We start from the raw sequence: 16,323 nt of genomic DNA, 5'->3' as shown, positions 1-16,323 counted from the left end.
TTTCATAGATTATATGGCAGAGAGATCAGAGCCATTTCCTGTCTCAGAGCTGGAGCAGGGATAACATGAAATCTTAAAATGTATCTTAGTCCATGTATTAAGATATGCCATCCCCTTCTTTTCTGACTTTCCCCCCAAGGTTTATGAAACTTACTGCAATGGCTTTTCAATGATTGAATGCTGCAGATGCTATCAAATGGAAAATAATATGTCCCAAAGAAAGCCCATGATACAGACAAAAACAAGCAGTATTTTATCTTTTATCTGGTGTTTTGGGATCTTCTGAAAAGGATGGAAAATACTGGCATGAATGGTCCACTGTGTGGAAACCATGTTGCTCTGACATTGTTTCTATGAAAAAGAGAATGATTTATTCAGCATTTAAGTTTTTTTTAATCCTTGGTGCCTCCTCTGTGGCCACAAGATATAAATGAGGGGAATTAGAAATAAATGAGTCTCAGTCATTTCTCTTCATATGTGAAGAATGTATTTGTATAAACAAAAATAAAATGCCCTGTAAGGGATGTAGCATCAGATCAAGAGATATTTAAATCTAATAACATGAGAATAAGCCTTATCATTATTAGTAACAAAATGTCAAAAATGTATTTTGTCTTCTATACTCATCCATCACATAGTTGTTGCATGGAGGGTGATCATTATTTATTTAGTCCTAATTCAGTGGGTTTGTATCAACAAGAGGGCTTCCCAGGCAGGTCAGCAGTAAAGAATCTGCCTCTGAATGTATTAGCTGCAGGAGACATGGGTTCGATCTCTGGGTCAGGTAGATCCCCTGGAGGAGGAAATGGCAACCCACTCTAATATTCTTGCCTTGGAAATCCCATGTACAGAGAAGCCTGGGCAGAGGTGGGCTAAAGTCATGGGGTTGCAAAGAGTTGGACACGACTATGGAATGGAGCACGCAGCATGTATCAGTGAAAAGTCAAGGTAGTAGACAATCTTAAGTCTCACAGATTCTAAGAAATTGTTCCATAACACACTAAGAATTCGTGGAGCACACAGGATTCAAAATCAAGTTTTTCTTCTCTGAGTCTCAAACCCTAAATGTCACTGTTTTAAGACTTCTTGAAAGTTTTCAGCAAAAGTACGGAGGTATAACTGCAGATACATCTGGCATACATTATTTTGAATTTTTTATTTTCTTGAGTAGGAAAAAACCCAAGACTGATTTAATGTCCACTTTCATGATTGATTCAGTGGATCATAAGTACAGAGGAGAAAGTGGAGAGGTGGACAGGACTGTTTGGGTAAAAAGGAAGACTGCTTTGGGTGCCCTGTGTCTGGCATCAGTCTGCCCAGAATGACTGACTTCAAACTTGGCTTTAATACTTTCTAATTCATAATCTGTGGGCTACAGTCCATTGGATCGCTAAGAGTCAGATACGACTGAGCGATTTCACTTTCACTTTTCACTTCCATGCATTGGAGAAGGAAATGGCAACCCACTCCAGTGTTCTTGTCTTGAGAATCCCAGGGATGGGGGAGCCTGGTGGGCTGCCGTCTATGGGGTCACACAGAGTCGGACACAACTGAAGCGACTTAGGAATAGCAGCAACTCATAACCTGATACATGTGATATAAAATGCCATTCTTCTTTCCTCTTATTAAAATTATGATAATGTGGGCTCTTACAATTTGGGAGAGATGATGCAGATGCAATCAAAGAAGAAACATAAAACACATGTCTCAGAGCCTAACACGTGTCTCAGAGCCTTACACTTAGGAAGCCTTGAATAATAGTATCTGATGTTATGGTTAATGTCGTCCTCCTCACCATTGTAATCATTTTCATAACTGTTTGAAGTGCTTAGAGGGAAGTTTACAGAGACCTATTTACTACTACAGATGTGGAGATGCCAGCCAGAGCCATAAACAGTGATGGTGGAAGCAGAATTCTGAATGAGAGTTCTCACACACCGACCAGAGTAAAGAACATAAAGATCATAGGATTCTCATCCGAAATTTGTATACTGGTGCCCTCCCACCTGTCTATCCAACTGTCATGTTTGCCTTGTTGAGGAAGAGATCATTTTCTCAACACTCGCTTCATCCATGTCTGTCTCCCTCAGCACTTTCTGGGCTGGGCTGCATCTATGCCAGAGCATGACCAAGGAGCTCACTGCCCCTCTCCTGCCTCAAGTGTGATGAAGTCTCAGGGTTCCTCCTCAGGATGGGCAAGAAGACAGACTCAGACTGGACCTTCTGATGCAGGCTCCTATGAAGGATGGAGACATAGGTGTGGATTCACAATATTAGAACTGACAAAATAATGAGTTGGAGGAACTGGTCAATTATTTACAATTTTATGCCCAAAGCTCATCATTAACCAGTTGGTCCATATTGTCTCAACCTCTGGAGACTTGTTAATGTTAACAGAAAAAGAAAAGGAGAAAAGTGAATATCCTGAAAAGGGTCTGGGTACCTCTTCCCCTCAGGAGGAAGTTCACCTGGACTCTTACTTACTTCTAACTTGCAGGCTCTCAATCCAAAATTCAGACTCCCCCCCCCACCTCAATTTAACCTTTCAATATGTGGTTTTGATATCTGCAAATCCATTGTATCAATCATGAAATCTATGCAGCGTGAGGTTTTTGTATCAAGAATGTGATACATTTTCCATTTTCACAGTTAATATTTGTCTCTAAGGATAACTTTTTATTTTCATTTCCCTGCCTTGCTCATCTGCATTAGATATGGTAGACATTATTAAGTTTTTGTTGTTAATTTGAATGAATCTTCATTTCTAATTTTTTTCTATAAATGAATTACATAGCATATTAGAAAACTATTGATTTTCACTTATCATTTAATGACTGATTTTTAAATTAAATGTCAGTGGGCCTTCCAGAAGGTTGCAATCAAGGTGTCAGCCAGGGCTGCAGGCATCTCAAGGTTGGATTGGTAGCTGTCCACTTTCAAGCACACTGATGAAGCTGTTGGCAGGATTCACAGAATATTTTCCAGAGAATTCCTTCAGTTCCTCAACACATGGCCTCCTGGTGTGACAGTTGGGTTCTATCAATGTGAGCCATCAAGAACGCACCCATGGCTGATTCATGTCAACGTATGGCAAAAACCACTACAATATTTAAAGTAATTAGCCTCCAATTAAAATAAATAAAATAAATAAATTAATTAAAAAAAAGAATGCAAGAGAGAGAGTCAGCAAGAAGAAAGCCAGAATTTTATTTACTCTGTTCCCAGTGACTTCCCAACATTTCTTCCACATCCTCATTGTAGGAAGTGGGTTTCTATGTACATCTCACACTCAATGAGAGGGAAATACACAGGTCATGAAACCATGGCTGGGGTCGGTAAGAACATCTCTGATACTGCTCAGTATAGAGGTTTCATCCTCTGTAAGGACTGTGCTCCAAGCAACTTAAGCCTCAGGTCCTGTCCATCTGTTTTCCAGCATATTTCCAAATTCATCAAACAACTATGATCTCAACAAAAATTCCCTGGACAAAAGTTAGCATATGGGTAGAATTTTCCCAGAGATCAAATTGCCAACATCTGCTGGATCATCAAAAAAGCAAGAGAGTTCCAGAAAAACATCTATTTCTGCTTTATTGACTATGCCAAAACCTTTGACTGTGTGGATCACAATACTGAAAAATTCTTCAAGAGATGGGAATAAAAAGAGACACTGATGTATAGAACAGTCTTATGGACTCTGTGGGAGAGGGAGAGGGTGGGAAGATTTGGGAGAATGGCATTGAAACATGTAAAATATCATGTAGGAAACGAGTTGCCAGTCCAGGTTCGATGCACGATGCTGGATGCTTGGGGCTGGTGCACTGGGACGGCCCAGAGGGATGGTATGGGGAGGGAGGAGGGAGGAGGGTTCGGGATGGGGAACACATGTATACCTGTGATGGATTCATTTTGATATTTGGCAAAACTAATACAATTATGTAAAGTTTAAAAATAAAATAAAATTAGAAAAAAAAAAATAACAGACCACCTGACCTGCCTCTTGAGAAATCTGTATGCAGGTCAGTAAGCAAGAGTTAGAACTGGACATGGAAGAACAGACTGGTTCCAAATAGGAAAAGGAGTATGTCAAGGCTGTATATTGTCACCTTGCTTATTTAACTTATATACAGAGTACATCATGAGAAACGCTGGGCTGGAGGAAGCACAAGCTGAAATCAAGATTGCCGGGAGAAATATCAATAACCTCAGATATGCAGATGACACCACCCTTATGGCAGAAAGTGAAGAAGAACTAAAGAGCCTCTTGATGAAAGTGAAAGAGGAGAGTGAAAAAGTTGGCTTAAAGCTCAACATTCAGAAAATGAAGATCATGGCATCCGGTCCCATCACTTCATGTCAAATAGATGGGGAAACAGTGGAAACAGTGGCTGACTTTATTTTGGGGGGCTCCAAAATCACTGCAGATTGTGATTGCAGCCATGAAATTAAAAGATGCTTACTCCTTGGAAGGAAAGTTATGACCAACCTAGATAGCATATTCAAAAGCAGAGACATTACTTTGCCAACAAAGGTCTGTCTAGTCAAGGCTATGGTTTTTCCAGTGGTCATGTATGGATGTGAGAGTTGGATTATAAAGAAAGCTGAGTGCCGAAGAATTGATGCTTTTGAACTGTGGTGTTGGAGAAGACTCTTGAGAGTCCCTTGGACTGCAAGGAGATCCAACCAGTCCATCCTAAAGGAGATCAGTCCTGGGTGTTCATTGGAAGGATTGATGTTGAAGCTGAAACTCCAATACTTTGGCCACCTGATTCAAAGAGCTGACCAATTTGAAAAGACCCTGCTGCTTGGACAGATTGAGGGCAGGAGCAGAAGGGGATGACAGAGGATGAGAAGGTTGTATAGCATCACTGACTCAATGGAAATGGGTTTGGGTGGACTCCAGGAGTTGGTGATGGATGGGGAAGCCTGGCGTGCTGCAGTTCATGGGGTTGCAAAGAGTCAGACACGACTGAGTGACTAAACTGAACTGAGAATTTCCCCTTCACTGGGTACTTCTGCAGAATCTACTCTGCAGCTTCAGGTCATGCAGTCTCAAGTAGACCCTTGATTTCTGATATACCTGGAGAGCCCCTCCATCAACATCAGAACAACCTGTAGCCATTCCATAGATAAATGTATAATAATAAATATTCCCAGTGAATCTGATTGTTTCTAAGTAGAGGCAATGGCAACCCACTCCAGTACTCTTGCCTGGAAAATCCCATGGACGGAGGAGCCTGGTAGGCTGCAGTCCATGGGGTCGCACAGAGTCGGACATGACTGAAGCGACTTAGCAGCAGCAGAGATGAATCAACTCACTCCAGAATATATATATTTTTCAGATTTCTTTGTGTTATTAAACTCTTGAAGATGTTAATAAAATGTGATTTTGGCTTATGTATTTTTTTCTAGTGGATAAGGTGGGATGTAAGTGGATAGTGTTGTGATGGAGCCATCTAAACCCTGTCCATGAAGCCTTCTTGACTCAGAGACCTCTCTGCTGAGAATGCAGAGATTGCTTTATCATTAGGTGACATGAGAAAACTTTAATTTATACAAAAATCAAATGGAGTATAGAGGAAAGGATGTGATTTACCTGTGTGGTGATAAGTGAAAAAGGGTATTTTTAGAGGAGATCACATGGCAGATATCTGGGGGTGGATAGGAGAGGGAGAGACTGAATGTTGAGCCATTTAAATAATGAGTGCAGGGCAAAAATGCTCTACTAATCAGAAGTTGTTTCACGTGAATAGAAGGGATAAGGTACTAGGGTCATTGGCAAACATGATTTCCAGGAAATGGGATATGAAAACCAGTGGTGGTTATGTTTGTCCCATGAATGTGACATGTGCTTTGTCCTTTTCCCAATGCTCTCGGAGAATATCCTTTACTAAGTGGAAAATGAGCAGAGGTGGATTGGAGAAAGTGGAGGTAAGTGTTGGGGACATTTAAAATATTTGTACAATAGAAAAAATAATATTAACTGACCTCATGGCATATTGTGTAGAGGAGATCTGATATTAGGGCCAAAGATGTGTGTACAGGACACAGTGGATGACAAACATAGATACTGATGTTTATGTAGTAAAAATTAGTGATGAGCTTTTTTCAGTTTCTCCTCACATGATGAGTACCTTTTAAGGAAACAGAAATCTTTTCACTGCTTGATGTGAAATTGAGAAATTTCTATCTCATTCCTTATTCATTGTTATTTATAGTAAATTTCAAACACTAACTTTATTCTGTGAGTCTTAATCTTACAGTAACTATGAGAGAGAAACAGATCCCAGTGAAGTTCTTGATAATAAATAGGAGCAAACCATACTTTCCCCCCTCTCTCTCAGGAATTCTTAGATATGTCTGTAGAAGTCAAGGGATCCTAAGAGGAAGAATAAATGTTAAATTGCCTTCACTTTTTCTTATAACATAGTAGAATACTTGTTCAATGTTATACAAAGTAGAGCCATGTCTAATCTCTGCCATTTATGTGTTACATTTGAGTGTACAAACAAATGATATTCAGCCCCTGCCCTCAACCTGGTAAAGGTCTTATTGTGTAAACAAGAAAATGTCAAGGTCAGTCAGGCATCTGGGATAAAGGGCTAATGGTACACAATTAATTAATTTGAAACACATCAACCTCAGAGTAGATGACAGGAGGGATGTCAACATTCATTTACATATTACCATGTGCACGTATTATCTGCTTAATCCACAAGTGCTTTAAGCTGTATGTGATTAAAAAGGAGGAATCAGAATGCCCCAGAGTAAAAAAATGACTGTTCCACAGGGTTAAAGATTTAGAGGACCTGATGGGGAAAATCAACTTTTCTGCCTGAAAAGCACATAAGTTGAAATGACACATTGACCTATTAAAGTGGTGAATATGATAGTGTACAATTATTGATCTATTAGTAGGTCAAAACATTATTGTAACAAGTACTTTAGGTTACCTCCTTTCTAGCACCTTCTCAGTTAAGAACTTCTTATCACTATTCTACAAATGAGAAAGTTAAACAGAAAGATGTTTTCTTTTATACTCAAGGTCACAATTTGCAAAATCAGGTAACTTATGAATTCCAAGATGTTCACTGAAAATTACCTTCATTATCAGGAGGCGATGAGGATGGTGCATAGGAGAACCGTGAACACACTTCCCCATGGAACACATCAAAAATGTGGAGATATTCTTACAAAAACCAAACTGGAAACTTCACAAACACACTTCTATCTTAAAAGCTTTTGCACAGTGCAGGAAACTATAAACAAGGTAAAAAGGCAATCCTTGGAATGGGAAAAAATAATAGCAAAAGAGACAACTGACAAAGGATTAATCTCCAAAATATACAAGTAGTTCATTCAGCTCAATACCAGAAAAACAACCCAATCAAAAAGTGGGCAGAAGACCTAAACAGACATTTCTCCAAAGAAGACATATAGATTGCTAATAAACACATGAAAAGCTGTTCAATATTGCTCATTATTAGAGAAATGCAAATCAATATTACAATGAGGTATCACCTCACACCAGTCAGAATGGCCATAATTGAAAAAATCTACAAACAATAAATACTGGAGAGAGTGTGGAGAAAAGGGAACCCTCTTGCACTGTTGATGGGAATGCAAATTGATACAGTGACTTTGGAGAGGAGTATGGAGATTTCTTAAAAAATTAGGAATAAAACTACCATATAACCCAACAATCTCACTATTGGGCATATACCCTGAAGAAACCAAATGAAAAAGACCCATGTACCCCAGTCTTCATCTCAGCACTATTTGCAATTGTTCATCAATAGATGAATGGATAAAGAAGTTCTGGTACATATATACCATGGAATATTACTCAGCCTTAAAAAGGAATACATTTGAGTCAGTGCTAGCTAATGAGATGGATGAACCTAGAGCCTGTTATACAGAATGAAGTAAGTCAAAAAGAGAAAAACAAATATTGTATATTAACACATATATATGGAACCTAGAAATATCTAGAACCTATCTGCAGGGCAGCAACAGAGACACAGATATAGAGAACAGACATGTGGACATGGGGGGAAGGAGAAGGGTGGATGAACTGAGACAGTAGCATTAAAACATCTACACTACCATACGTAAGGGCTTCCCTTGTAGCTCAGTTGGTAAAGAATCTGCCTGTAGTGTAGGAAATGCGGGTTCGATCCCTGGGTTGGGAAGATCCCCTGGAGAAAGAAATGGCAACCCACTCCAGTATCCTTGCCTGGAAAATCTCATGGACAGAGAAGCCTGGTGGGCTGCAGTCCATGGGGTCGCAAAGAGTCAGGCATGATTGAGCAACTAACATGTAACACCATATGTAAAACTAGACAGCCAGTGGAAGTTTGCTGTATCATGCATGGAGCTCAAATCTGGTGCTCTGTGACAACCTAGAGGGGTGGGACGGGATGGGAGGTGGGAGGGTGGTTCAAGAAAGAGGGGACGTACATATACCTATGACTGATTTATGTTGCTATATGTCACAAACCAACAAAATATTGTAAAGCAATTATCCTCCTATTAAAAATAAATAAATTTAAAGAACAAACAAACAAAAATAATGTTTTGTGGCAAGAAAAAAAAAGAAACATACTTCTGAAGAAAAAAGAATTTAAAGAAATACCCACATGGAGTTGGGTAGGAAGGTGGGAGAAGTGTTCAGGTTGGGATCTGTGCCTCTAGGATGTGACACAGAAGAGAAGGAGTGTGATATAACACAGGCTGGGGTATCCTTCCTGGGGAGTGAGGGGTTTGAACCACATTTTGGGCACCCGAGCCTGGGGTCTGACATTGGGAAGCGAAATCTTCACCTCACACCTGTTAAAGTGGCTATTATCAAAAAGATAAAAGTTAACAAATGCTGGCAAATATGTGCAGAAAAAGGAATCCTCATGCACTGTTTATGGGAATGTGCAGCCCACTACCAACAACAGAGCAGAGTTCCTCAAAAATCTTAAATAGAACTATCGCATAATACAGCGATTGTGTGTCCATACATAATATGGACATAATATCGCATAATACACCTGGGTGTGTGTCCAAAGGAGATGACATAACTATCTCAAAGAGATAACTGCATCCCCATACTCACTGAAGAATCATTCACCAGAGCAAAAACTGGAAACAACCTAGTATCCATGAATGAATTAAGGATAAAGAAAATGTGATAAATATTCAGCACATACAATGGAATATTATTCAGCCATGAGAAAGCAGAAAACTATGCTATTCATTACAATATGGATGAATTACATTCATTACAATATGGATGAATTTAGGGGCATTATGCTAAAAGAAATAAGTCAGACAAGGAAAGACATGGAATGTATGGTTTCCCTTATCTGTGGAATCTGAATTACTGAACTCATAGAAATAGAGTTTATTTACTCCCATTTGACCAATTGTGAATGTTGTGGAAAAACATTTCATGAATGTTGTAGTACATCTAGATTAGTATTCTGGTGTGTACTTTCATTTATAATATTTTTAGATTTAAATTTCCTTTAATCATTTGATGTGAGGATTTAATATTATTTAATAAGAAAATAAGAGGTTGTAAATTTAACAGAACATAAAGTAGAAATTAAACTACACAAACACATACACATATACACTCAAAGTAGGATTACTTGGATTTTTTCCAAGATTCGTTGACTATCACTTTGTTGTTGCTCAGTTGTTAAGTGGTGTCCGACTCTTTGTGACCCCATGAACTACAGTAAACCAGGCTTCCCTGTTCTTCACTATCTGCTGGAGGTCACTCAAACTCATGTCATCTGCATAAGTGGATATACTGATATACTATTTTAGTAATTTTTAATGAGTGCTATTTCTTCCCAAAATCTAATAGGAATCTATCCTATGTCAAGTGTATCTTTTCTTTAATATCAAAGTTACTCATCAGTGGAGCTTGTGGTGATCTTAAGTGGTAAAATGCAAAGTAAATTAAACTAGTTTTGCATAATATTATTTTCAGATGGCCAATATTACCACTACAAAACAATGTGTGATGTATCTATGAAGTGATGGATAGTCATCTTGTAGAACTCAACAGGAACACTAAGACTCGAGTTATTGGACAGAAAGCCATGGTATTCAAATGAAGCTCTAACCAGGCTGTTTCTAGTATTAATAAAAGGAATAAACTCCCCTTTGTTGACAACTGGGCTATTTGCACTCCTAAGTAATGTGAAAGAAGATAAACTTATTGTGAAGACTGGGGTGACTGAATGTACCTTGGATATCATTGGAGTCACACAGCAATTGAAATATGACATCGCCAACCTATTTTCCAAGTGCATACCCCAGACTAAGACATATTTTTGACAACCTTTCTTCCCTGTGCACATTTTGCATCTTCAATTTCAGATGCCTCAAAATACACTTTTTCAAAACAATTAATACTGATTTTAAAAAAATGTTTTGCTGTGTCACCTTTTAGTCACATCTTAGTTGTGGCACTTGGGTTATCTAGTTCTGGCACATGGGCTTACTTGCCCTGTGGCACGTGGGATCTCAGATCCCTGACCAGGGATTGAACCTGTGTCTCCTGCATTGGAAGGTGGGTTCCCAACCACAGGACCACCTGGGAAGACCCCAAAATATACTTTTGTACTCATGCTACAATATCAGTTGGGGTTCAGTCAAGAAAAGAGAAACCAATCAGTCATTTTAATAAAGAGAATTTAATACAGAGAGTCAGCTAAAGAGATATTGAAAGACTGAAAATTTAAAAAATGTAAAGTAATAACATAGCCATCATAAGTGAAGGAAGACTTGATTTGAGGGGCATGAAGGGAACACTTTAGCTCTTAGGGCAAAGAGAATTTTACTGACCACTGTTGAATATATGTAAGATGGAAGAAGATGAAAAATAGTGATTTCAAGAGCCCCACCCCAAAGCAAAGCCTAGTATGATGTAGAGAAGCTAAGTGAAGAAAATGATCAGAAATAACATGGTAAACACATTGCCTATTACTACATCAGGGTCTTCATAGCTTCCCCTCTGAGCTCTGTTCTCTTCTGGATGTTCAGCATTTGTTCATGAGCAGTTAGGACCCAAGGTATACAGGTCACCTTTGAATGAAAGATCTGATTTGAGTTGGTAGTTTTCAACCTTGGCCATATACCAGAAACACTTGAGTGCTTTTAAAATTCCTTATGCTCAGACCACACCCAAGTCTAATTAAATCAGAATATTTGATTGTGGTTAGACCCAGTGAACAGTATTTTGAAGTCCCCAGATGATTTCAATAAAACCCAAGGCTGAGAAACAGTGACACGAATATTCACACATAACCTATGTAAACAAATTTGAAAAATAGAATTTACTGCAGAAAATACACAAGAGCTGTGAAAAACTTATAAATTTTCAATATACTAAAAGGGAATTATTCATCTTTTGAGGATGCTTGGGCCACAAAAGATAATCTGTATAATCTCTGTAGAGGCAGTAAGATTCAGTCAAAGCAGTAATGGACTCACAGAGAGAATAGACTTATGGACACAGTAGGGGAAGGAGAGGGTGGGTTGAATTGAGAGAGTAGCATGGAAATATATACATGACCATAGGGAAAACAGATACCAAGTGGGAATTTGCTATGTGACACAGGGAGCTCAGCCCAGTTCTCTGTGACAACCTAGAGAGGTGGGATGGGGTAGGAGATGGGAGTGGGTTTCAGGGGGAGGGGACATATGCATACCTATGGCTGATTCATGTTGATGTATGGCAGAGGCCAACACAATATTGTAAAGCAATCACCTCCCAATTTAAAAAAAAGAAAAAAAAATATTCAGCCAAGGAATGATTTTGATGCACAAGAATCCTAGAAATCTCACCCATCACATTAAAGACATAAAAGAAAAGTAATATTTAACTATGAGGTTAAGCAAAAGGAGAAGTAAAGCCATGAGAGCTACAAAAACTGATGTATGAGAGAGGTAGAATTTTCAGGTCTAGATTTAATCTTGCTACATTTTGCAACCTACCCTCCAAATGGATAACACAGGTACTAAGTGTAGAACATTTTGCTGAGAAACCTCCGCATGGCCCTTTTGATGTCCTTGTTCCTCAGACTGTAGATGAAGGGGTTCAGCATGGGAGTGAGCACAGTGTACATCACTGAGGCCACTGCAAACTTCCTAGAAGATTGTGAGATGGCTGAACTGAGATACACATCAATGCTTGTTATGTAAAATAAACAAACAACTGCCAGGTGAGAACCACAGGTGGAGAAGGCTTTATTCGTGCCACCTGATGAGGGGACTCTCAGAACAGAGGAGAGAATTTTACAGTAAGAGAAAAAGATCCCTGAGATAGGAAGAAAACCGAAGATGGCACCAGCAGTATACATGACTATGTTATTGGTGAAAGTGTCACAACAGGCAAGCTTGAGGAGTTGAGAAGGGTGACAGAAGAAATTAGAGATTTCTACATCTTTGAAGCAGGTGAGTTGAAGCACAATCCAATTGTGCAGCTGTGACTCCAAAAGACTAACAAAAAAAGACACCAAAACTAACAGACAGCAGAGGCGTGGGTTCATGATGGCCATGTAGTACAGTGGATGACAGATGGCCACAAACTGGTCATAAGCCATTGCAGTGAGAAGAGTACTATCCATACATCCAAAAAGGAGAAAAATAGACATCTGTGTCAGGCAGCCTTCATAGGAGATGACTCTGCTGTGAGTTTGGATATTCACAATCATCTTGGGGACTGTGGTGGAGACCAAACCAATGTCAGCCAAGGACAGGTTGGAGAGAAAGAAGTACATGGGGGTGTGGAGGTGGGGGTCAGAGGTGACAGCCAGGATGATGAACAGGTTTCCTAAAATGGTGACCAGGTACATAGACAGGAAGAGGATAAAGAGCAAAGGCTGTAGTTCTGGATCATCTGAGAGGCCCAGGAGGAAGAATTCTGAGACACTGGTTAGATTTCCAGTTCTGTGTAGATTAGACACCTTTGGAAAAAATAAAAGAGGGCTGAAAAAAATAGGAATTAAGTAACGGGCCTTGCACACTGTGTCCATATTTTGGATTCAAGCAATTCATTTCTAAGATCATACACCCCAGTTCCTTCAGCAATATTTCTCATTATATAACTGTCATTATTATGACAGTTTCTATCTGCTTAGAACTGTTTCCTCATTGATTTCTGTGTTATTCACCTCTGTCTACAAAGTCTTATTTTATAAGACTTCACTGAAAGATGAAAGGGAACAAGCACATTAGAGGTAATACAGCCATATCCATGATCTCAGTTAAATACAGCTTACTTTTTTAGACATAATACAGAATGAGAAACTTCCCCCTTTAAGGAAAAATATAATTTCAATTTAAATAGACTTAGATATAGTTACATTTTATTCAAATGCAATTCTAGATATTTCTTTTATTTAGAATATTTACAGATCTCTATGAAACACAGGACTATGTCATCTAGATTCTAAATTAAAGCTGAAGTTCATAATCAGAAAATATTTTATATGCTATTCAAAGTTTTATCATTATTTGGTTTCTCTGCCTTCCCTCTTTCATGAAATGAGTGATTACTCAAATCTCAGAGTTATATTTTAAAAGCCACTTAATATATACTTCATATCTTTGACTATGGTGGACTTCAAATTTCAATCAGTATGGTTTATTTTTTTTATGTTGAGTCATTTATTGTAAGATAATTAATTAAGTGCACATAATACAGCATTCGTGACTATGAAGATGTTATCAGTGTACCAAGGATTGTCAATGATTAAATGGTAACAAAATTTAAGAAACCTACTTGAACTTTTTTATTTTATTTTTAAATTAATTTTATTTTATTTTTAAACTTTACATAATTGTATTAGTTTTGCCAAATATCAAAATGAATCCACCACAGAGCAGAAAAAGAAATAAAAGGAATCCAAATTGGAAAAGAAGAAGTAAAACTCTCACTATTTGCAGATGACATGATCCTCTACATAGAAAACCCTAAAGACTCCACCAGAAAATTACTAGAACTAATCAATGATTATAGTAAAGTTGCAGGATATAAAATCAACACACAGAAATCCCTTGCATTCCTATACACTAATATTGAACTTTTTTATTTTATACAGGCTTGTTTGTTTCAGTCCAATACCATCTCAGTAAAATGTCTGATATGTGAGACCACTTTACTGTTTTTGGACCCTATTCTGTACTGGCAGATTAACTACGTCATTGTTTTTCTTTTTTCAGTTTACTGAAGTTGACTGACAAAATTGCATATATTTGGGTTGTGCAATGGGAAATTTCTTAAAAGATGTCCAAAATGGTGATTTAATATATGTACACATTGTGAATGGTTACCATAGTCAGGTTAATTAACATATCTGTCACCTCACATCTTTTTTATTTGTGTGTGTGTGTTTATAGTAATAGTTAAGGAAATCTCTATTAGCATATTTCAAGAATATAATACAAAATTATTAGCTATAGTCACCAGGCGGTGTACTAGCTCCCCAGAATGTATTCATTTTATAACTGAAAGTTTGTACCCTTTGACCAAAATCTCCCTACTCTCTCCACCAGCATCTCCTCACAACTACAGTTCTAATCTATGGCCCTAAGAGTTTGATTTTCTTAACTTCCACACATAAGTGAGATCATATGATATTGACTGTCTATGTCTGTTGTATGTATTTTAATAAGCATAATATTCTCTAGGTCCACCCATGTTGTCACAAATGGCAGAATTTCCTTCTTTTCCTGGCTGAATAATATTTCTTTGCTTACATATACACACATATATACATACTACATTTTCTTTATTCATCTTTCAACAGACACTTTAAGTGTTTTCATGGTTTCACTATTTCAAATAATATCATAATGACATGTAAAAGCAGATTATCTCTTCTTTGGCATATATCCTGAAGTGGGATTGCTGTATCCTATGGTAGTTCTATTTCAATTAGTAAGTTTTTGTTGTTAAGGAACCTCCCTTCTCTTTCCTGTAATGACTGTACCAATATTCATTCTCACCAACCACACACAACAGTTCCCTTATCTCCACATCCTCCAAGGAACATGTCTTTTTTTTCTTTATAATAAACATCTCAACATATGAAAAGTGGTATTTGATTGGGTTTTTGACGTGAGTTTCCTGGTATTAGCCATGTTGAGCCCATTTTCATGTACCAGGTGGTCTTCCTTTCCTGGTCTAAACCCTCCTGTCTATGGTTGACAAATTTGGCACCTGGGAAAGTTCCCACAACCTGCCTTATGTCTACTAACAGATTTTCATGTGAGTCCTTCCTGACCAAGAGATTGCAATTCCCTTGATTCTGCTGCCTCAAAGTAATTCAGGTTCATTATTTTGGCATGCCATACTATGATTTAATTGCTGCTGCTGCTAAGTTGCTTCAGTCGTGTCCGACTCTGTGTGACCCCATAGACGGCAGCCCACCAGGCTCCCCCATCCCTGGGATTCTCCAGGCAAGAATACTGGAGTGGGTTGCCATTTCCTCCTCCAGTGCATAAAAGTGAAAAGTGATAATGAAGAGGCTCAGTCATGTCTGACTCTTAGCGACCCCTTGGACTGTAGCCCACCAGGTTCTTCCGTCCATGGGATTTTCCAGGCAAGAATACCAGAGTGGGTTGCCATTGCCTTCTCCCATGATTTAATTGAGAAACATTCAAAATAAATAATATAAACACATCTGGGAAGATTCCTTATCTGTCAGTTAGACAATAATTGAACCTATCTAAGAGGACTGTAGATGGGGGAAACAGTGGAAACAGTGTCAGATTTTATTTTGGGGGGGCTCCAAAATCACTGCAGATTGCAGCCATGAAATTAAAAGACACTTACTCTTTGGAAGGAAAGTTATGACCAACCTAAATAGCATATTCAAAAGCAGAGACATTACTTTGTCAACAAAGGTCCATCTAGTTAAGGCTATGGTTTTTCCAGTAGTCATGTATGGATGTGAGAGTTGGACTGTGAATAAAACTGGGCACCGAAGAATTGATGCTTTTGAACTGTGGTGCTGGAGAAGACTCTTGAGAGTCCCTTGGACTGCAAGATTCAACCAGTCCATTCTAAAGGAGATCAGTCCTTGGTGTTCATTGGAAGGACTGATGCTAAAGCTGAAACTCCAGTACTTTGGCCACCTCATGTGAAGAGTTGACTCATTGGAAAAGACCCTGATGCTGGGAGGGATTGGGGGCAGGAGGAGAAGGGGACAACAGAGGATGAGATGGCTGGATGGCATTTCCGACTCGATGGACATGAGTTTGAGTGAACTCCAGGAGTTGGTGTTGGACAGGGAGGCCTGGCGTGCTGCGATT

General features: G+C 38.6%; 1 protein-coding gene across 1 annotated transcript; it reads right to left on the bottom strand.

Annotated features, from left to right (window-relative positions):
* Positions 1 to 12,023: 12,023 nt before the first annotated feature.
* LOC147368524 (putative gustatory receptor PTE01) lies at positions 12,024 to 12,985 on the bottom strand. The gene has a single exon (XM_086413463.1). The coding sequence runs from the start codon at positions 12,858 to 12,860 to the stop codon at positions 12,024 to 12,026; it is 837 nt and encodes a 278-aa protein (XP_086269589.1). The 5' UTR covers positions 12,861 to 12,985.
* Between the last annotated feature and the right edge of the window lie 3,338 nt (positions 12,986 to 16,323).

This window comes from Bos grunniens, chromosome 7 (assembly GCF_055505025.1).
Source record: "Bos grunniens cultivar Pamir isolate PY7600 chromosome 7, Bosgru_T2T1.0, whole genome shotgun sequence".
Lineage (NCBI taxonomy): Eukaryota > Metazoa > Chordata > Mammalia > Artiodactyla > Bovidae > Bos > Bos grunniens.
This window is presented reverse-complemented; position numbering and strand designations above follow the sequence as displayed.